Below are 22,765 nucleotides of genomic sequence, written 5' to 3' on the forward strand. Positions count from 1 at the left end.
GTTGGATATTATAAACCAAAAAATTAATCATAGATTAGATATATAACTATATTTTTAGTTTTATAGTTACACATGTGGTCCTTTATCAATGGGAAAACTTACTTGTTTTCATCAAACTAGGACGTTACTTGTGTACAGTCACAACGACGACAATAGTTTGTTATGACGTCCAGACATTTGCAGGTTTGTAAGTCTTAGAATATGGGAATAGGGACGGGGGTAGGGGAAGGAATAGAAAATGAAAAAATGAATGGGAAATTTTTTTTGATAATGATACATAAATATAAACTGATTTTATTGATAAAATAGTGATCTAGATCAAATTTATGAAATAGATGATACTACTCTAAGAAAAGTGGGGTACCAGTCTCATACTCATTTTCCATTTGGTATCACTTTTTGAGACCGGAATCAGAACCAAGACATGAGAATTTTTTTTCGTCTTTATATTTAGTTTATATTAAAACCATAATGAAAAATGTTAAAACTATACAACTTTATTATAATTTAATTAGATTTGTTTGTTCTATAACCGCATTATACAACTCTCTATTATAAGTTAGTTAGACTTGTGCATGTTTTCCTTTTCTTTCTTACAATGGCAAGTCTTGAAACTAGATGAGTTGTTATAATATTATGTTTGATTGCTCATTACATTCCACGAAGCTGAGCATAGAAATATCATTTGAAAATATATAGGGTCATTTGTATGATTTATGAAAAGTAAAGGGCTACAACTACAAGGTTACACCATAGAACCCCAAATGAATGATTTATGTCGTATTTTATATTGCGTGCACAGCATCATCATATACGTGTAGTACACCGCCCCTTTCTTCACTTGGATGCACGCCTATTTTCCCATTTGATTTTGAGTTTTGACCCAAAATGCAAATCTTTTCATTCAATATCTGTAGTACCATGTTCTTTTTCTCTTGTACCCTACTAGATGTTTGAATACATCTTCTTTGCAATTTAATTTCTTTTTGACTTTGACTTGGTAAATTGTATGTTTGTTTAATGTAAATATGTAATCAAAATGAGTTTCATTAGCCTTTATGTGGCCAGAGAGTTTTAAGCAAAGTTGGTAAACTAACCCCAACATTTGACTAAATTATATGCAAGATATATATAATGTAAAATGTAATTTCCTAAAAATTTCGACATCATTTTGGGATTTTGACTATATAGTTTTATTTTTATACCATGATGACGATGCATCAAATCTAAGGTTGTAAATGGACGCGTTTTTATGTGATTGTGAAACCTATTGGATACATGCATTTGCCATTTGGAGCTAATATAAATAGTTGTAAGAAGTAGTCAATATATCCTCTGTTGGACTGTTGGTATAAAACACTTTCACGAGAATAGTAATTATATAAATTATAATATGATCTATAGAATATGTGATTATATATTTACGTAGAAATAATCATGACATGTAAACGAAAAAAACGAGCCATCACATCACATTATGTATTTAAACATGTTATTATCTCTTTGTAACTTTACTTAGCATGGTGGGTTGTCCCCACAAACTAAGGTAAGGTGAATATGTATCCATTGTTTGCCAACATCGATTTTACATCAGTGGTTCATGTAATAATAATGATAAACTTTATAGAAGCCACCTGCATCTCTTCCCTTTATGATACAATTATTAAGAGGGATTTTTAACAAGTAAACCAGAGTCCCCAGATTAAAATTCAAATTTAAGATTTAACGCAAAAATAATAATAGCTGCAAAGATACAAACGTCTTAAATTGTATTAAGATTTCAAAACCTTTCGAGTTACGAAGATTTTATTCATAAAGGGCTTGAGTTGATATACAAGGAATTGTCTCTATTTTGTTTGAATTTGAGTTTTTTATAAAAACATTTTAATAGGTTATTCTAAGTTCTAACAAAGAAATAAAGGAATTGTTTCAATTTTGTTTGAATTTGAGTTTTTATAAAAATATATTAATAGGTTATTCTAAGTTCTAACAAAGAAAAAGGTATCAATCAAATTATTTCTTTACTTAGTTGTTGTGTAACAATGAGAGTTCACCAATAAACTTGCGTGAAGAATTGAAAGTTGGTATTTACTATTACTAATCTAATGAAGTACTCTTCATTTTTCGATAATCTAGAATAAGAATATGGCAAATGCTTACTATAGGTCCAAAATGAAGTCGCTATTAATATTAAACGTGGCATACCCTTTATATCATATAATAATTATTATTATTAGCAAAAGATTCAATTTAAATTCATCAAAGCTTTAAAGTTGTTTAAGAGATTCACATACTTATGAATGGGATGGTTTGAAAGGATTTATAAGACAATTATGGAAACGTTCTAAAAAAACAATTATGGATGCAAATCCATATCCTCTGACTGTGCACTTTGCCAAAAAGCCAAGTGCCCATTTTTGCTTTTTGTCAACACATCTTTAACTTTATTTGGTGCCTTGGTGGGTTGTTTTTTGGGTAAACAAACTAAATATTTTATTTATTTATTTATTTTTTTAAACGGCACTAAATATTTTATTTAATAAGTAATATTATTTCGCTAAAGAAATCAGGCTCTAAGTGAACACATAAACATTGGTCATTCACTCATTGCATAATATCTTACTAGATTATTACCCGGTCGGTGACAAGGTTACCCGAAAACAACCTATTTGACCCGTCAAACCCACTTGAGTACTTGACCTAAAGCCAACTCGATACAGATTGGCCCAATTGACAACCATAACAATTTGGGCTGTCAATACTCGACTCAACCCGAAACCAGAACTGGAACCCTCATGAAAATAACTGAGTTAGGGTTGTGAAATCTCGAGCCGCCAACCCACTAACCTTATTTTTCGAGTTAGGTTGCGGTTGATCTATTGGGTTAACAAGTCGACCTTCCAACGTGAAAATATTTTTAAGTTTATATAATATTTTTTTGACAGGTCGACCCATCAACCCATTTGACCTGAAATCAACCCACAAACCCATATTTCATATGACCTATTTGACCTAATCTTAATTCGCCAACCCGTCAACCCACCAGCCTATTTGACTCGACAACCCAAAACTCGACCTATTAACCCGCGAAACCAGTTTTTTTTTAAGTTGATGGGTTGGTTTGGGTTGACATGTTGTAGGTAAGAGTTGAAACTTCTAACATGAAATTTTTAATGGGTTGGGTCAGGGTCACAGGTTTTTTACCCATCAACATGCCAACTCGAACTCATTGACAGCTTTACTAACAATGATCGTTATTTACATATCTACATACCTTTTATAAACCACAAAAAAATTGATTTGCTATTTTTATTTGAAAATTAAAATAAGTTGGGCATGTGAACTCGCCAACCCATGTATTAGTCTGGTTGACTGGAGTCGGGTCCAGGTTGAAGTGTCTGATCTCAAATTTCAACCCGCCATAGTTTAATACCCGGTCGTTAAAAATTACATATTAACATGTACATATAACAGGCATTGCAAAAAATATACGTCTTTTCATATACCAAAAATGATGTTTAGTATGAAATCAAACATACACTTAAGATAATCTTTAAACACTTGTACAATTTCAAGTATAATATATATAGAATGGGTTTGATATACATAAAGAGGGTTTTATGACCTTTTATAGTTTAAAAATATTATTATTGAAAAAATTTACCATAAATAATTTTAATAAATATTAACTATTGTGTATGTATAGGGGTTATATACATTAGTCCATTAAAATGTTGTAAATGTATGATTAAGTTGTTTATAAACAATAGTCACACTGTCAATAATTGACTCGACTTGAAACCCGACTTGAAACTATAAGAGATTTTCAACCCGTTAACCTACCAACATGATTTCTCGGATCAGTCCAGGTTGAGTTTCAAGTTGTTAAGTCGACCCGCCAATCAAAATTTTAAGTTTGTTAACGATATTATTGATAGTTTTTTTTTTAAGGTCAATGAGTTGTTTAAGGCCTCTGCCAACCTACGACACCTTCCTTGCTCTTCCTCACATCAGTTTTTCTCTCTCCTAAAACACATCTTCCTCACTCACTACCAACCTCACCTCTTCCTCAACTTTTATTTTATTTTAATATATCAAAATAAAAAACACAAACTTAATTTTATTTATTAAAAAACATTTCATTACATTAAATAAAAACACATTACATTAATATAAAAAGAAAAACATAACAAACAAAGTACATAATTAAAACATTACATTTAAATTAAACTACATTTTTGTTTGATCAAATAATCACACCATGGCTCAACCGGATGTGTGAGTTGGGTTATGGGTGTTGATCGACGATTCCCTTACGGTCAGAGGGTCGGAGAGACCGCTTTACGCCAGATGGTTTTGTGGCTAAGCCGATTTGTTCGACTTAGGGTTTATTTAGGGATTTATTCGGAGGTTGAATAAATCACAAGTAAGGGTTTTGTATATTGTTCGTATGATGATGAATGAATATGATCATGTGCCGTGAGGCTTCCTCCTCTATTTATATAGAGGGTAGATAACTTGGAGAGGAGGGTAAGAGACCTAGGGTAAATCTCTTTCTCCTTTATGAATATCTTGTTTCATTCTTGAGGAGGTTTGTGGTAATCTTGTTACCTAATTATGTCTGAGTATATCGGAGCTTAATATATATTTAATCGCGGAAAAGATCTTTACCCGATCTTTATTGTATATTTCCTCGGAGCTTGGTATTCGTTACCTTCGGAGTTCTGAGATAGTCATATTAATCGGAGGTCAGGCTCCGTTATGGGTTTACTTGTACGAGGGTGACTTCGTATTCTGCTCCCGCTTCGGATACAGAGCTAGAGCTCCGTATAGGTATATCATCAAGCCCTACAGTCTAAGGAAAGAGGCAGCAACTCACTGTTTTGTTAGACTCATCTCGAGGGTCAAATATGAAAAATTAAAATAGCAAAAGGAAAATACCTTACATTTACCTGCGAATCCGATCCGTCATTTCCCTAATCGCTTCATTCGCTCTGCCCTAATTTTTTCGCCATCTCCAGGTAACTCGTATCTTTTCCTGTAATTTTCCTTTTAAATCATTGTAAAAATGGCAAAGGTAGGGCGTAGTGATCTTTCTTCCGTTATCACCTTTGAGGGGTTACGGTGGTTTTGCACCACCTATTTGTCAGATTGTGATAAGACGGTTCAGTTACCGTCGTCTGGTCAAACTGTTGCAAACCCGCCTCAGGGTTATGTGGGTTTGTATGTTGCCCACCTAACCCGAGGGAACATGAGATTCCCTTTGTCCCTCTTTTTTCTTGATGTCCTTAGCCACTACAACTGTCCGTTCTCCTATATGCATCCCAACGGTGTTGCCCGTATTATTGGTTTTGAGATCCTCTGTCGTGCCCTTGATGGCGAACCAACCGTGGATCTATTTTCTACCTGTTTTGATTTATGTGATGCTGGTGATTGGGTTACGATTCAAAAGAAACCCAAGGTTGATATATTTCTTCCTGGTAGCACTGATGTACGTGGGTGGAAGAATGAGTTCGTTTTTATTGAGTGCTCCGTGATTCCTGAAGCCTATGAAACGTTGATGGTTGGTGAGAAGCCAACTAAGTTTAAGGAAGTTGTTCCCCCTCATGCCCTTGAGTTACCCCTGTATCACCGTCTTCTGCAGATGCCGGTCAAATTGGACCATTATCCTGATGTTGTTCTGCATCGGGCTGGTGTTCTGAAGCAGTGGCCCGAGGGAGTTGATTCCAGAATTTGTGTTAGGGGCGCTGGTAAGTGTCTTTTTACTTTCCCCTTTACTTATTTTATCTTGGGTTCACATTTCTTATCATGACTTCCTCGTCTTCTTCTCTTTTTTTTTTTCTTCTTAGAGGTTACACTGGCTGAGTTTGTCAAAGGTCCTCTATTGGAATGTCAGCCTCGGGTGTCTGTTACGCACGGTACTCTCGAGTTATATGTAAAAATACTCATCAATAATACAAAAGTATCACGTTGAATTTTGTAAATTGCATACAGTCCGTAATATCCACAAAGGGAATATGTTCATATTTAGGAGTGTCAAGTTATATGTAAAATTACTCATCAATAATACAAAAGACGATTTAAAATGGAATGTCAAGTTGTAATTGTTTATATACAACTACAACGTATAAATTAAAGGCATGTTTTGTTCCAAGGTGACTCATAATGAGAGTGTGTAACTTAGGGCCCATGCAAAAACACATTAGATTATTAGGTATCTCATGACGTATTAGCAGTATCTAAATATGCACCATTTAAAATGAAAGGGAAAAACATAGAGACAAAGAACGAAACATGTCACAAAATACTAGGAAAACCCACCTTAGGTCATTAGGGGGTGTTTGGTACGAGTGAATCAAAGAGAATGAAAATCTAATAGAGAATACATATAATGGGAAACAAAATGAGTATTTGGAAAGAGAATGGATTTCGTCGTTTGGTATAAGCAGATAATGAATATATTAAAAATACAAAATTTTAAATAAATATTAAATTTAATACAAATAACATCATTAAAACCAAAAAAACAAATTTTTTTTTTCCATTCTCATCTATTCTCTACAATTTATAGAGAATGGAGGGAATGAAATCGATTCCCACTTCTCGATTTTCTTTCTCATTCTCCATTACAACCAAACATAAGAAGTCTTTCTCATTCCCTTTCCACCCTTTACATTCCATTGTACCAAACACCACCTTAGGGTTTGCAGTATGGAAAGAATAATAAATATAGGAATCACCTTATGACGAGTAATAAGCATTAAAATGGCGTTGCTAATATAACGTGTGTTTACATCTTTATACTTTTGCCACAATTTGAGATTAAAGAGACGCTTGTAGATCATTAACCTAATAAATTGATTAGACAAAAATCCAAACCAGAGGGAGAATTCCAACTCATGTAAATATATGTATGGATCATTTGGGTTATGTTTCTTAGCAAGTTGGTTTTTAAAAATAACTAAAAGCAAAATGGATCTAACAAATCACTATAAGTAAAATCACTAAACCATATAAATAACTTTTGTTCAAACTACTAGATCATTATTTCTTGTAATCATATATTGTCATTTGTTACCTCTAGGCAAGTAATTATTATTAATTTTCACCATGCTTTATTGAAATCTTTCACTGTTCCATTTTTTTTTTTACTATTATGTATTAAATTTCATCACGTTCTATTGAAATCTTTCTTCATATAACCTGTTATGTAAATATGAATTATAGTAGCATGTTTGTTAAAAATTTAATGATAACAACTAATTATATGAATTTAAATCATGAAGTAATCAAATTTACTATTAAGCATATAAAAATGTCTCCACCTTACTAGAAGCTAAATATTTTACTTATTTACTTGTTTGCTTCTTAGTAGACCTTACTACTTAGAGATGACTAAGATTGATTATCATGATTCAAATTATCCGTGACTTTTTTTAGAAAGAAACCAATTGTTTTTTTCCATTAATTTAACGAATATTTTAGTCTGAAAAAAACAAAGGTGAATACATTTCATAAGCAAACAAGTTGAGGCCGGAAACCATATATAATGGATAACGGTACTACAAATAATTGAAATTCAAAAGTTAATTGAAGTTTTACATATTGTTATGATAACAACAAAGCTAAATCTAATATCAAGTAAAATGACTATTGATGTGGATGTGTTTGTGAAGATACAAGTAAAATTTTTATCATAAAATAATAAAGTTCATAAAAAATATCACGATAAATGTTATTGTTATGCAGTTAGGATGAAAGGTATGATCGACATGATATTATCAACATGCAATATCGGCACGTATTGGCATGTGGCATGACCGCCTCCTACATTTTGGTATCAAACAATCAATTTGTATATATGCGGCATGCATTAGTCAGATCAACATTATGATAACGATCCAAGTGAACGTTGACATCTATGACCACCTTCGTCACTTACTCACCTTTTAAATGTATATGCCGATCATTCCATACATTTTGACACGGATTGGCAAAACCACATGACAAATTTGTCAATGTTGATAATGCAAAACATAAATATATGGCCATGCTATTATCTAATGGTGGGAAACCACATATATAATGATCAATTTGATTATTTACGTCAAAAACAAAGGGATTATAGCCTATAAAAATTAGATATATTTATTATAAGACTCTAATTTTGACATTGGCAAAACCACATGACAAACGATCACTAGCCGTGTGACGATACCAAATTTTGACAAATCCATAACCACACCGGGTTAAATGACGTTCAATTTGGTGCAACATTTATAACAGTTAAAAAAGGAATACGCAGAGAAAACAATACCCGGATTCAGAGAGCTATACAAGTCAAGGTCAATTAAATCACTCACATACACAGCAAACTCATATGTGTACACTCATACCAAATGATGATCTCATCATATTAATCTTCACAACTGATCTTCTAAATTGTTACGTATAAAAACTGAAAATGGCGATCCTATTCCAATTTCAATTTCAATTTAAATTTAATCAATTCCTTGATTTCAGATCTCCAATTTGAGATGCAGCCAAACAGTTATTCAACAATACAATCTCCATTTGCTTTAATTCCACTTGCTTTATCAAATCACGGAGATTTCTCTCCTCAAGGTTTCGAACTTTCTAGGTTTTTCTTTTTAGGTTCTCTTCTTTTATCTCCAGCTTCCGCCACCGGCGAAAACGACGACGGTATGGATTTCTCCAAGGTCGGTGAGAAGTTTCTCAGCTCAGTCCGGTCCGCTAGATCTCTCGGCTTCCTTCCGGCTACTTCCGATCGCCCCGAGGTAATATACAGAGTTTTTTTTTACTATATGTATGTTAATATATGTATATATCTGTATCAGTTGTTTGATAATTGATATTGTAGTGTGAACTGGTAATGTTGAAGTAGTTAAAAGTAACAGATCATGAGGTTATTAGTGGAAATGTTAGTTGACACATACCTTATGTTTGTGATTCCGTCATTTTCGATAGCTTATGTAACTAATTTGATGCTTTACAGCTCATGTTTTTAGAGATTATGATAGGAATATGCGTAGTAGCTTAAAATCTTAGAGTGTTAGATCATGATATTATTAGCGGAAATGTTAGTTTATACCTACCTCATGTATGCATTCCGTCATTTGGTCTATGTATGTAAATAGTTTGATGCTTTACACCTCTTGTTCATACAAATTATTATATTAGGAATAGGAATATGTGTACGCTAATATGTCATTTTAATAACCTATTGTAAACTGTATCGTGAGCTCACATTAACACTATTCTGATATAATAATATTGTGTATGATACTTAGAGCATTAGGAGTTGAGCCTTAATCACAATGTGATCACATCACCACATCAGTATAACATTGTCATCAAACTGAATCTTTTGATTTTATACGTGTAATGGATCATACTAATATTTTATAAGTGGAATAAAAATCACTACACTGCCACCATACCGAAGCCAAAGTGGATCACGCTGTAATCAGGCGCATATTACGGTGTGATCCACCTCCATACCAGATGCTCTTATGTTGTATTTACCTATTAATGTTGTTTTGAAACTAGTGGAGGTGGGTAGGTGGCTTATATCCCATAGTTATCAAAGGTAAGCGCTTCATGCGCCTAGGCACAAAGCGCAGGCGAGGCCAAATAAGGTTGCTTAGATACCCTAAGCCCAAGTCCATAATGTGAAAGGCACAATGTTGGGAAATGAAACCGGTTATAAGGGACATAGAAACCTACAAAAGAAAGAAAACCGGTTTTATGGGATATAGAAACATGTTGTTGACCCGACTTTGTATGGGAGAGGTTTTTATGTGAAAACCAGTTTCCATAGGGGTTTCTATTACTTTTTAGGGCTAAAGAAACCTGTTTTTAACTTCTGTGTGAAAACCAGTTTCCGTAGGAGTTTCTTATCCTTATTTCTGGTTGTGTATGTTTTCGTTTTTGGTAGTGTATATGTTCTTTATATTTTTCTATATGCTGCTCCGTCGATGATTTCAACATAAGGTACCTTCTTTAACTGAATTTTTCTTGATTATGAATTTTTGGTTTGAAGTTTTTTGTTTTCAAATTATGAATAATTTGTTATGAGGTTTTAGGCTGAATGATTTATGGTTTTTCGAATGGAATTTAGTAATTTAAATGACATTTGGTTTTTTTACTTAAGTGCTTTTTTTTTTCTCGGGCCTGCGCTTATTTGCGCATCTTGCCAAGGCCGCATTTGAGGTCTTTGTGCATTGAGTGTGCCCCACACCTTTTACAACTATCTTCTAACCGGAAATGTGTATGTTTTGTTAGTGAAACTTGCTGAAGAGGTTTTAACTTCAGTGAAGTTGGGCTTTACATTGTCAAAATCTTAGTAATTGTTCAAAGTTTCGATAATCGGGTCTGAATTTGTTTTGGAAATTGATTAGAAGTAGTAAATTAACTGCAAAACTATATCATGGTTTTTTGGAGAAAGCGGGTATAGGGTTGCGATGGTACTGCTGGATATAAAGGTTTTTGCGCAAGTAGGATTCTCACTTTCAACTGAAGGGTTGAAGTTTAGGTTCAACTCTTCTGAACTAGTGCTGATGATAAACTAAAATATGGTGTAAGCATCATGTTATGGCTTTTCCTCATTATAAGTTTTGACGGTAATCCAAAATGTAGTACATAGATTGGTTTGGCTTGGTGGTTTAAAAGACCAAGAGAAGTTCAGCTTGGTGGTTTAAAAGACCAAGAAAAAAGTAATTTTGGTTTCAGAATAGAAGCTTACCAACTGGTGTGTACTAGTCGGAGTGGTTAATAAGGTAGACAATGTTTAAATTACTGGAGTTTTTTAGCCGGATATGAAAGCCTTAACTTATTTGAGTTTTAGCTTATTGTTGACATGATCTGTATTAATGAATAGAGGGATCATGATCATCATTAATGAATAATATAATGCTTGGGATTACTTGTTTTAGTGTCTGAATCTCTGATAAGTTCAAAGAGATGGTATTGTGATCATGCCATACAGCTTGCTCACTTGCCTTACAAAATGTACCTTAGTGTGTGCCCACACAAAAAAACCCAACATTCAACCTGCAGGATGATATCTGAAGCAGAAACAGAGATGTTAGAGCTGTAAACAGTTATAACCTTGCTTTTCATTTATTTATAATCTATTAGCTTGTAGGGTCTTATTCCCGGCTAGAGGATATACTGTCTTATAGAGCATAACCCCAAAAGAATGCCAAAGTCTGATCTGTTGAAGAGTATACACTATTTTGAAAACTTCAATAGCTAGCCAAGTTTATTTATATTTTTGAAAATTCATTAGCTAGTCAAGTTATATTAATCCTCAGCTAAGAATCAAAAGTTACTTTGTTGGTAATGGAAACTTGTTGCCAGATTTAGACTATCTACCATACTATAAAAAGGGTACGCAAAAGAATCAGGTGGAAAAGAGAAGATTAAAGGGATGAAGGAAGTAGGGAGGTAGAATTCATATCCGTGTAATGACTTATATCTGAAGGCCCTACAATGTTGAAGGCAATACATCAATATTCTGGATCATAGTCGCATTGAAATACAGTTTGTAGTCCTTTGAGAATAACATGCCAATTCCATGATTGACTACAGTTAAATTGTCCACTCTAGCGGAGGTGTCATTGAGGGTCTTATTATATCTATATTGTGGTTATTCTTGCTATGCTTAAATTGGTATGTAAACTTAATTTGTAAGTATTGTATATATTAATGAATTTGTTTTCTTTTCAAGATAGTTTTAATGTGTAATCTGCAGAGTGCAGATGCTTTTTTGTTGATTGATTTTTTCTTTTCCTCTTGAGATTTCATACTTTTTTTTTGGGTAAAGCGTTTACCCAGGTAAAATATACTTTCTTTGTTCAGTTTCTGTTTTTAGTGCTCTGTGGAATAACTTTGTTGATTTGGTTTCTTGATATCAGTATGGGTTTTCATTAGGATTTTGCAGTATGATTTTGTTGTAAACTAATTGTTTGACAGGTTCCAGAACGTGCTGCAGCAGCAGCAGCCATAGCTCGTGCACTTGCTTCAATCCCTCCACATCAGAGGCAGAATATATCTTCAAGCTCTGAGGAGCTCAGTTCTATGTATGGAAGCGAACCTGGTGGTGAAGTACTAGAAAAACTGGAGGAAGAATTTTATGAAGAGGTTTGGCATTTATCCCTTCAGTGTGTATCATAATTTTTACTGATGCTATGTAAATGATGTTTATTCAAATCAAATGAATCACAAGACATCTTTTACTGTATGCGCAATAGAGCACTTTCTTCATGCTCGAGTGTTATGATACCATTACCATGCTACCCTTGCTATTATAAATTTTGGTTTTGCTAATGTGTTTTTTTAGAAGAATACTTGTAGAAAAGTTTCACACCTGATATGCATACCCATTAAAATTTGGGTCAGTGAATCACAAATTTTGAATATGTGGAATTACCAGTCAAGGTCATATATCTTCCCGACTTCATATGTATATGTAGTGATGTGACTTGGTTACTTGACCGTTTTTTAAGTGTCATGTAATTCCTCTAGTCATGCTTAGATTAGAGTACTTATCATCTTTGTTGAATTTGTTCTTAGAGAGACCAACTACCATGGGATGGATGGCTCTATTGTGCTGGATGTATTCCTTTCTTTTTTATATGTACTCCTTAGTTACTCCCTCCATTCCAAAATAATTTCCCACCTTACTATTTTAGTTTGTCCCAAAATAACTGTCAACTTCTAAAAAGGGTTATGTATTATTGATTGATATTCTCATATTACTGAAGTTTATATTATAAAAGTCAAAGAAGAATTATATAAATCTAGAAGGGTAAAACTGTCATTTGAGCAACATCTATCTGATAGAACTTTTCTAAGCTGTTTGCTTTTCTCTTGTGGACAATTTTCTTGGGACAGAGGGAATACTTGTCTATGTTGTTTTGGGGTGGTTGCGTTTATTCTTAATAGTTGTGCATAACAAATTTCAGTTTTGCTGTTAAGTATTCTGCAATTGCTAATGCTATTGAATTTTGTACATAGGAGTTTGATCCCGTTCGACACACTTTAGAGAATATTCCATCAGAAGAAAGTGATCTTGCATATTTTGAGGGGAAGGTAATCTGGTATTTTTTCTTCGAGTGTCAAGTTATGTTTGTTGTCCCCTACCCCTGGTACCTCCTTCTCTCTCATTAGGCATCTTATAGCTTTCTTATTGTGGAAGCATACTGCATAATCTGTAGAAGAATGTGGAATCCTCTTACTTGATATATTGTAACATGTTTTTTCTGTTAGTCCTCGTATTGAAGGGAGAATAATATAGAGTTTGGGGGTTATTTAAATTGATTTAATATTTTTCCATTATTCAGAGGTGGTAAAAGGTTCATCATTTTAATTTGCAATTAATTGTTTACAGGCTGCTCTTAGATTATTACAGTTGGATAAAGTAACAGAAAGTCTGTCACGCCAAGTGATGGAGCACCACGAAGTAATGGGTAAGATTAATGCTGTAATTTGTTCAATAGATACAATAATGAGTTTAATCACAACTGCATTTTACATATTATAATGGTGGACAAAGTATGAATATGTGGATGTGTGTAGTACTTGTCTTTCCAAAAAAATACTAAAAAAAATTGGTTATGGGGAATTGAACCTTAACTTTTAGAAACCAAAGTCATTTGTGACTTGTGATTACCTTATCTTCTATAGACAGAGGTATCCATTATGTTGAGCTTGCATGGCATATCAGTCATTGAGTTTTGCATAATATTATTCCGTACCTAGTAATTCAGGAATTAGTGGCGAAGTATTGCAGCCGATAAGTTAGTGCAAAAGTATAGGGCATTAGGGATCCCTATCTTTGTACTATCAGGATTCAGGTTATAAGGACATCATGCATGTTGTTGGTAGGAAAATATTGATTCCATGAGACTGCCATTATTGTTCTTGTGGCTGACTCTGTATCTTAAGTAGCTACTGACCTGCCATTTGACTAGTCTGAGTAAAAGTATTTCACATGGTGATGAAGCATTACAAATTTTTTCGTCCAGTGAAAGGAATGGATTTGGTAGGCGAGTTGGAGAAGGACTTGAAGGTTGCGAATGTCATTTGCATGGTAAGTATGTGATCTGATTGTTTTTTTTATCTGTCTATATGTTTAAATTTTCCTAAACCATAAACCTACACATAGCTAGAAGCCTAGAACTAATCTAGCCATGTAAAGTAAATAAGTTGATCTAGGCTGGCCATTTTATTGCTCAGAACTCATTATGTATGTTTATTTTTTAATTGCTCAGAACGGACGAAGACACCTCACTTCTTCGAGGAATGAGGTATCGAGAGACCTTGTTGTTAACACGAGTTCTAGAAGGAAACAGACTCTTCTGGTATTCCCTGTCCTCTTAGACTCTTAAAGATGTTACTTTTTGTCAAATTAATTTGCTTGCACATGTTGTGGACATACTATAGGCTTTATAAAAGTAATTTGTAAACCTTTTAGGCCAACTTTCAGCCCTTGCTAAACTGCAACAATATTTTGGAGAATGAACTGAGAGCACTAAGAAAGTGAAAAAATGTCATCATTATTTCCTACATCTTTATTCATTTGATCGAATTATGTTGTCACCATAGACAGACATTTACTCATTATCATAGATATCAATGCACAAATCCTCTCAAATAAAACTGTGAACTGTAAGGGATTAGTTTAGATTCATAATTATGAGTTTAAGTTGCTTGGGTGAAAATAGATTGGGTCCTATATTATAGTGCTACAAAGCTCCAAGTATGAAGAGATCATACACATTGTTGAAATGAACAATATTTGAAATTGCTTAACTTTTAAGACAGCTACTGTAGGATATTTTTACATTTCACTAAAAATGTAAAATAATTTTGCAGGACATGCTTCAAGTTCTAGCAACACTTCTTCGTGCAAAGGACATGCAAGTAGAACTTGAAACCCTCGTTAATGAAGAAAATTTCTTTAAGGTGCACCTAGTTTTTTGGAAGTCCTTTTGTGTCATGCAGTTAAGCCATTTCCGTGGCTGAATATTTTACATGTTATGATATCTCAATTCGAGAATGCAGCTTTATGCTGGACTGGTTCATTGTACAGGCATTCCAGGTCCTGTCTGAGTATCTTCAACTTCTAGATAGCTTATCTGAGCTTTTCGCTATACAGGAGATGAGTCGTGGTGTGGAGGTAAGAAATTTATAGATAGCTGGTATCCTTTTACTGTTCCTTGTTTCAATTGTCATTAGTCTTTCAGCTCCAATATACACATTACACATTACATTCAGATTTGGCTGGGAAGAACTCTACAGAAGCTGGATTCACTTTTATTAGGAGTGTGTCAAGACTTCAAGGAAACAAGTTTTTTGACTGTGAGTACGTTGAGCCGTTTCCATGTTGTCAGATTGTCAGATAGATAGGACTGATATGTAATTTGGTTACGTCATGTTATTGTTTTACTAACTTCAATTAAATCTCATTTCCAAACTTGCTATGACTCATGAGCAAGCCTCTGGTCATACACCAAAATAGTTCACTGTATCTTGATTTGAATTCTATAGACTGCTTTATTTTTGATTAGGAAAAGTAGTTCGGTTACCAGTTCAGTTCATGTTTGTATCTATCTGTATGCCCTTTTCTGTTCTTACTTTGCACAATATAAAATTTGTTTCCATCCTTGCAGGTGGTCGACGCTTATGCATTGATTGGTGATGTTTCTGGTCTTGCTGAAAAGATACAAAGCTTCTTTATGCAGGAGGTTATATCTGAAACCCATGCAGTCCTTAAAAACATTCTGCTAGAGGTACACTTACTATCAGCAACTTTGAATCATAGATTTACTAAATATTTCTTTGATAAGAAGTGATAAATTTGTGAACCACAGTCACTCTCACCAATATCATGTTACAGTGGTTAATGCACATACTAGAAACCTTTCAGAAAAGGAATTGTTGCATTTTTTGGGAGAATCTGAACAGCAATGCTGCTTTTATATTGTTTTGGTTATTGTTATTCATTTTTCTTGTTGATCTAAGATTCTTAAACTAATTGACTGTGGCAGGATCCAGAAGCGGCAGATATTCAAAGCACCAGGTGTAGTTTTCTTGTAATTTATGTAATTTAATTAATACTAATTATCCTACCTAATTCTGGCTTTACTTTAATCGCTATAAACTTATCTTTATATCTCAGGCTTACATACAGTGATCTTTGCACTCGGATACCTGAATCTGAGTTTAGGCAATGTTTGTTGGCAACTCTAGCTGCCCTTTTCAAGTTGATGGGCTCGTATCATGCAATTATGAGCTTCCATTCAGAGTGCAAGGTGTGTTTTTTTATTTTTATATTAATAGTTGTGGTGATAGATATTAAGGGCGCGTTTAGTTGCGGAAAATGTTTTCTTGTTTTCCATTTTTAATTTTCTAGAAAATGAAAGGAGTTTTCCATCTCTAGAAAACAAATTAAAATTTTGAAAACGCGTTCAAGATCAGAAAATGGAAAACAATGTGAGGTTTTTAAAATTTAGAAAATGGAAAAGGAAAAGTGGAAAACAATAAAAAAGTGTTTTCTAGTTTTCCATAGAAAAGTGGAAAACAATGTTTCTGTTTCCATGGAAAACTTTTCTAGAATAATACAATTTGAACGCGTTTATTGTTTTCCATGTTTTCTAGGAGAATGAAAATGGAAAACTGGGGAGTTTTCTTGAACTAAACGCACCCTAAGTTTTTGAATTTTGTTATTCCTATCCTAGTCAAGGACCAAACTGTCTGTGATGCATCATTTGGTTGGTGGTTGTGGTTCAGATACTACTGGTTCTTCTCCAGGAGTCATGATGCTTACTAATTACAACTGGTTCTTCAATATCTTTGTCAGATCTCGATGGGTCAGTTATTACCTGATTCACAGAACCAAGGTGATGAAACAGGATCCTCCAAGAATGTTCAACACTCTGATGAGAGTGAAAGTGGCAGCTTTGTCCCTGGTGACCCATCTGGTTCAGAATCAAGGGATGATGGCAGTGGAGCTTCAAGCAGTGGCTCCCCATGGTTTCAGCTGCGAAGTGATGCCACAATAGTTGTTTCACAGACATTACAGAGAGGTCGTAAGAATCTTTGGCAACTTACAATGAGCCGATTGTCAGTATTGCTCTCTTCTTCCGCAGTTTCTTCTACTAGTATTCATCAGTTTTTAAAAATATATGAAGATCTCAATATCTTTATCTTGGCTGGTGAGGCTTTTTGTGGTTCGGAAGCAGTTGAGTTCAGGCAGAAAGTTAGAGTTATCTGTGAAAATTATTATCTTGCTATTCACAGACAAAATATACATGTAAGTTGGCTTATGGGGTCTTTTTATTTTATACGAATAAACCTTCAACTTGTGTCACTGAAGACTTTGACATATATAACATTAGCCTAAAATATAATGCCATAGTTTTTTATTGTGAACGAATGAGATTGTATTCCATCTTTCAGGCTCTGAAAATGGTTTTGGAAAAAGAGAGTTGGGTCACCATGCCACCAGAGACGATTCAGGTAGTGAGTTTTGCAGGCCTTATTGGTGATGGAGCTGCATTACTAAGTCAAACTGGCCACAAGTCACCTGCTTCAGTAAAAACTGGTACTAAGCAAGGTGGATTCTCCCATTGGATTAGAAGTGGGAATCCATTTTTTCTAAATCATGATCCTAAGGAATATGATGGTTCTCCCAGAGAAAAAATCAATGGGGTATTTCACAAGAATGATTCTTCACATAACAGTGATACAAATCATACTAATGGCCATCCTGATACATCAGAAGATGAAAATGAAGATCTTCTTGCAGATTTTATTGATGAGGATAGTCAACTGCCAAGCCGTATTGCTAAGCCTAAACACTTAAAAATTTCCTCTGTATCTTGGATGGATGAAGATATGACAGCACACACAGGATCATCAGTTTGTGTGCTAAGGTGAATTTTTTTTCTCTTTAGATTTTTTAACTACCTAGTGTTTCAAGTGTACTGGCCAGACTTTAACATATATGCAAACTAGGCTGATGGACAAATATGCAAGGCTGATGCAAAGATTAGAGATCATCAATGTTGAGTTTTTCAAGGTATGTTCTATGCTTCTTTCTTTGTTATTTACTCATTCCATCTTAAGTCATTGAATTACAGCACATTGTTTAAACAATCTGAGTTCTTACAGGGGATATGCCAATTATTTGGAATCTTTTTCTATTACGTGTTTGAAAGCTTTGGTCATCAGAACGTTAATCCTAGTGGGAAGACAAATAGTGATGCTCTCAACTGTAAACTCTTTTGGCTCCTCTTTCTGTATCGTTGGTTCTTAGGCGCTCACTTTATATGCTTTATGAAATTATAATCTATAGTTGTACTCTGTTTGGTTCCCAGATCGTCTGAAAACAGCAGTATCCAGAATTATGCAAGATTGCAATCAATGGATAAAACCACCATCTCTTTCAGGCTCTTACTCTTCACATGCAACTACAAACATGCAATTTTCTCACATGGACATCACACCCACTCCACCCAGTTCAAATTCTAGTCATTTGTCCAGCACCACTTTAGGCTTGAAGGTAATCTTGCGTTCAGCGTATTGGTTCATACTTCTCTCATATTCTAATGATTGATTATCTGTTGTTGTGTCATTGAGTTGCATGCTTATACATTGTTCCAAATGCTTCGTACTTATATATAGTATGAGTTTTATCTGGCTTATTAATATAACCGTTGTTAGTTTCATTGGTGATGTTGCAGGAAAGATGTGCAGGAGCTGACACTATATCTCTTGTTGCTCGATTGTTGTATAAATCCAAGGCTCATCTTCAATCAGTCCTCCTGACTAATAATGCTACAGTGGTTGAAGAATTTTATTTGCAGTTGGTATGCTGTTACGTTTTTATATATTCTAATTTAATAGTATATTTAGTTTTGTTTGATGGCTAAGTTAAATACTTAGCAATATGGTTGTGGTTCAGCAAACAATGAAAATCTGAAAAACAAAACCAGAAGTTGTAATATTTCTGTTTCAAGCCCAGAAAGTATTGTAGTAACGTAATTTTCTTTCGAGTTTTGTTAAATGTATATGATAAACATCAAGTAGCATTTTAATAATCTTTTTGTTTGTACTTCAGAATATTCAGTATGCTAATCCTCAACATTTACAGGTGGATTCTGTGCCAGATCTCATAGAGCAAATTTATAGAACGACTGCAAAGTCACTTCTTCATATTAATGGGTAAAACATGTTTGTCACATCTTTTGCTCGTTTTCTTTTATACTATGTTCTTTGTATTCTGTAGTCAACTGTTGGCTTTTTAAATGCTTATACGACCAACTTAATCATTCTCTTACCTAGAAAAAACAGTTATCAATTGTATACAAGTTATGTTCTTAAATCTTTTGTATTCTGTGTGCTTAACCTTGACATAATGACAGGTATGCTGATCGAGTTGCTAGTGCTAAGTGGGAGGTTAAAGAACTTGGAATGGAACATAATGGGTAACCATCTTATGCAATAGCACCATTAGGACCATGGTTTGATATTTATTGATACAATTACTTGGTCAAAATTGTAATGCAAATTATAAAAATAGTAGTTTATATGTGCTGTTACTCTGTTACAGTATTCTGTATTTGGCTCGATATTATCTTAAGAAAAATGAAACTGGTTAGTCATCTATATTAAGAAATTTAGTTAGATGTTTGTCTGCATTAAGGTTTTCGTTTTTTCAAGTCGAGCCTACCAATTGAAGCATTTACTTAATCTTGCGAGTATTTCTATGTTATTCCCTTGATACCTGCCAATCTTTCTGTGTAAATTTACAAACTGTTCTTTGGAGGGCTAACCTATTGTGATTATAGGTATGTTGACCTGTTACTAGGAGAATTTAAGCACTACAAAACAAGACTAGCTCATGGAGGTATTAGGACGGAGGTAAGCTTACAAACTTTCTTAATGATGCCCATTTTGAACTAAAGCCAAACACTGATAAAATTTGTAATGGTTTCTAGAGGGTCAAGGGTAAAAATTTGAACTGAAACTAACAGTAAAGTTGTATTTATTCTGGGGTTAAAGGAACCATTTCTACAAAAGGGTAACTGTATCATTGAAGAATATTCTTGTAAACCAGGTTCAAGATCTTTTAACAGAGTACGGACTTGAAAATATTTCTGACGTTCTCGTTGAAGGTCTCTCAAGAGTGAAACGGTGTTCTGATGAGGGCCGCGCCCTAATGCTATTGGATCTTCAGGTCTTTTTTGAAACTATATTTTGCTTTTTCTTGTTGAGATGTCAGAGCCTACAAAATTCATGTTTCTGTTACAATTCCAGGTTTTGATCAATGGCCTTCAGCATTTTGTCACCGTTAATGTTAAGCCGAAGTTGCAAACCGTCGAAACGTTTATCAAGGTAACTGAATGATGATTTGGTTAAGATATTTACTTGTGAAAGTTTTGCCTGTGACGGGAGTTAATTGATTTACTGTGTCTGCTCTGCTCTTCTTACAGGCATATTATCTTCCAGAAACTGAATATGTGCACTGGGCACGTGCTCATCCGGTAACATATTCTGGCTCAATGCTACTTATCTAGTTATTGAATTGCGAAATTTCCAAAATTGGACAATTATATCAGAATGCCAGTTATCATAGCTGATACCTATATTTAAAACCACATGTGATGAAAAAAAACAACTAATTGTATTGTGAAAGAGTGTCTATTAATTGTGTATAATACATTACATTAATTGAATAATAAAGCTTAGAAAACAGAGGTTTATATAAAAAATTATAATATTAACTAATAATCTAATATTAGTGGCTTAAAAATATGAACAAAGCCTATAAGAAATCTTAAGTTCGATCTTCCCATAATTTTTTTTACTCGCCTTTGTTTCTCTTAATTCTTGAATATAATTGTAAAATTTTTATATAAATGATAGAATAGACTATTTGGACCTTTTAAAAACGAACAGTTATAATGATTCAGTTTCAGACATTAGAACAATTTCTTAACCAATTGAACATATTTAGATGCTGACGACACCTCCTACCAACAAAAGGGATTATGATTTATGCTTACATAAAAAAATACTGACTATCTGCAAAAGTCTCTTACTAAACATTTGATTTGGAACATCTCTTCTGGTTATGATTTATGTATGTTATATCTATACTTGCAATTTGCAAAAATCTCTTACTAAAAGTTTATTTTATATATGTCCGGGGTACAAATTGTGATGGTGGGGGATAAGGAGCTATTGACTTTGAGGGGTAACACGAGAAGAGCATATTATTGAAAAACTAATTTGAGGAATACTCTGGTGGTGGCCAGAGAAGATTCTGACGGCGTGTGGCATCACCAAGAAATGAAAGAGAGAGGAGGGTATTTGAGGTCATCTATTTTTAAAAACTACCAAAAGTAAAAATGCTACGCAATGTTACATATCACCTACCACCTATTACCTTAACGTCAACACTTTTTCAAGTTATCAGGTTACCGGATGATCTAATTAGGACTCGAAACCATATTCTAATGACCTAAATCACCTAATAAATAGAACAATATATGGATAAATTCTAAAAAAAAAAGGTTCTTTATATCTACACTAAGCAACCATTAAATTGTTCTGAATGATTATGCAGGAATATACAAAAAGCCAATTAGCAGGGCTAATTAACCTTGTGGCTACGATGCAAGGTTGGAAAAGGAAAAGCAGATTGGAAGTGTTGGAAAAGATAGGAGCAGCAGGCATGTAATTAGCTTGTAAATCCCTTGTTATTGATCTGTTCTCTGTAAATTGAACCTCACAAGTCAAAGATCGTAGTATATGATTCCCTTTTTAGGGCTTGCTAAATTGTCAATTTAAGTAGTTTATATGTTCAAAATGTACAATTTATATAATTTGAGTTATTGATTAACATAAATTTTGAGCGGAAATAAATGAAGTGATACGTCGATATTGTTACAAAATTCAGTTTAAACGCAATTTAGAGCTATAAAATTGGTTAAGTTGTAATTGTCATTTTTGCTTTAAGAGTAGGTTTTGATTCAAATTTCTGTAACAAGAAGGGAATATACAGGTTTTACATTTTATCATGACAGTGGGTTTTGTTTTGTTCATTTGTGTTGACATGTGTAAAGGACTAAAGGGTTTCAATCGTGTATACAGGTTTTACTGTTTTAGACACTCTGGATAAAAAGCTAATCTTGAGTTCAAGATGAAAGCGATATAACGGCTAATTTACGGTTTATCTATTACTGTTATTACTACATTATGATGCAAAGATTGAAAACCTTAAGAAAATGTAACTAATTCATTTTAACAAATGCTTACAAATTGACAAATTTATTACTACATTATAATGCAAAGATCGAAAACCTTAAAAAAAATGTAACTAATGGAAAATGATTGATAGACTTAAAATAGACATAAAGATAGGTCTAATGTTTTAGATGTTTGATACATGTATCATGAGTTTTTTGTCTCTAAAGCTTTATCATTTATCATATAATGCGTCATCATCTTATTTTTAAGCCTATTTTTAAGCACATCAAATAGGCCTATTATTCATTATCGGTAACTAATTCATTTTAACAAATCTTGAGTATTATTGAACAAAACGAATCTAGTATAACTTTGTTGAGGGTTGTGTCGGTACCGTATATCTAAACCCACATCTTTTAGCATATATCATCCGTAAACGTGGAAGTCACGTGCCATATGAATCTGGAAGGAAACAAGTAAA

The 22,765-nt window shown here is 33.7% G+C and overlaps 1 protein-coding gene across 1 annotated transcript; it reads left to right on the top strand.

Moving 5' to 3' along the window:
- Positions 1–8,443: 8,443 nt before the first annotated feature.
- Positions 8,444–21,989, top strand: LOC122603249 (syndetin). Its single transcript, XM_043775907.1, has 25 exons — positions 8,444–8,798; positions 11,998–12,165; positions 13,042–13,116; positions 13,415–13,493; positions 14,052–14,116; positions 14,298–14,387; positions 14,902–14,991; positions 15,119–15,205; positions 15,304–15,387; positions 15,699–15,818; positions 16,077–16,108; positions 16,208–16,340; positions 16,889–17,341; positions 17,488–17,963; positions 18,046–18,109; positions 18,202–18,304; positions 18,408–18,592; positions 18,774–18,899; positions 19,184–19,254; positions 19,455–19,517; positions 19,881–19,953; positions 20,150–20,269; positions 20,350–20,427; positions 20,526–20,576; positions 21,662–21,989. The coding sequence occupies exons 1-25, from the start codon at positions 8,538–8,540 to the stop codon at positions 21,773–21,775; spliced, it is 3,261 nt and encodes a 1,086-aa protein (XP_043631842.1). The 5' UTR covers positions 8,444–8,537; the 3' UTR covers positions 21,776–21,989.
- The last annotated feature ends 776 nt before the right edge of the window (positions 21,990–22,765 follow it).

This window comes from Erigeron canadensis, chromosome 6, assembly GCF_010389155.1.
Source record: "Erigeron canadensis isolate Cc75 chromosome 6, C_canadensis_v1, whole genome shotgun sequence".
In the NCBI taxonomy this organism is placed as follows: domain Eukaryota; kingdom Viridiplantae; phylum Streptophyta; class Magnoliopsida; order Asterales; family Asteraceae; genus Erigeron; species Erigeron canadensis.

What these genes read in the sequence shown, in the direction of transcription:
- LOC122603249 (XM_043775907.1), top strand. Translation starts at nt 8,538, where the DNA reads ATGCAGCCAAACAGTTATTCAACAATACAATCTCCATTTGCTTTAATT. An exon ending in TTCACAGACAAAATATACAT is followed by an intron (nt 17,342 to 17,487) that starts GTAAGTTGGCTT and finishes TCCATCTTTCAG; the next exon opens with GCTCTGAAAATGGTTTTGGA. An exon ending in ATGGAGGTATTAGGACGGAG is followed by an intron (nt 19,954 to 20,149) that starts GTAAGCTTACAA and finishes CTTGTAAACCAG; the next exon opens with GTTCAAGATCTTTTAACAGA.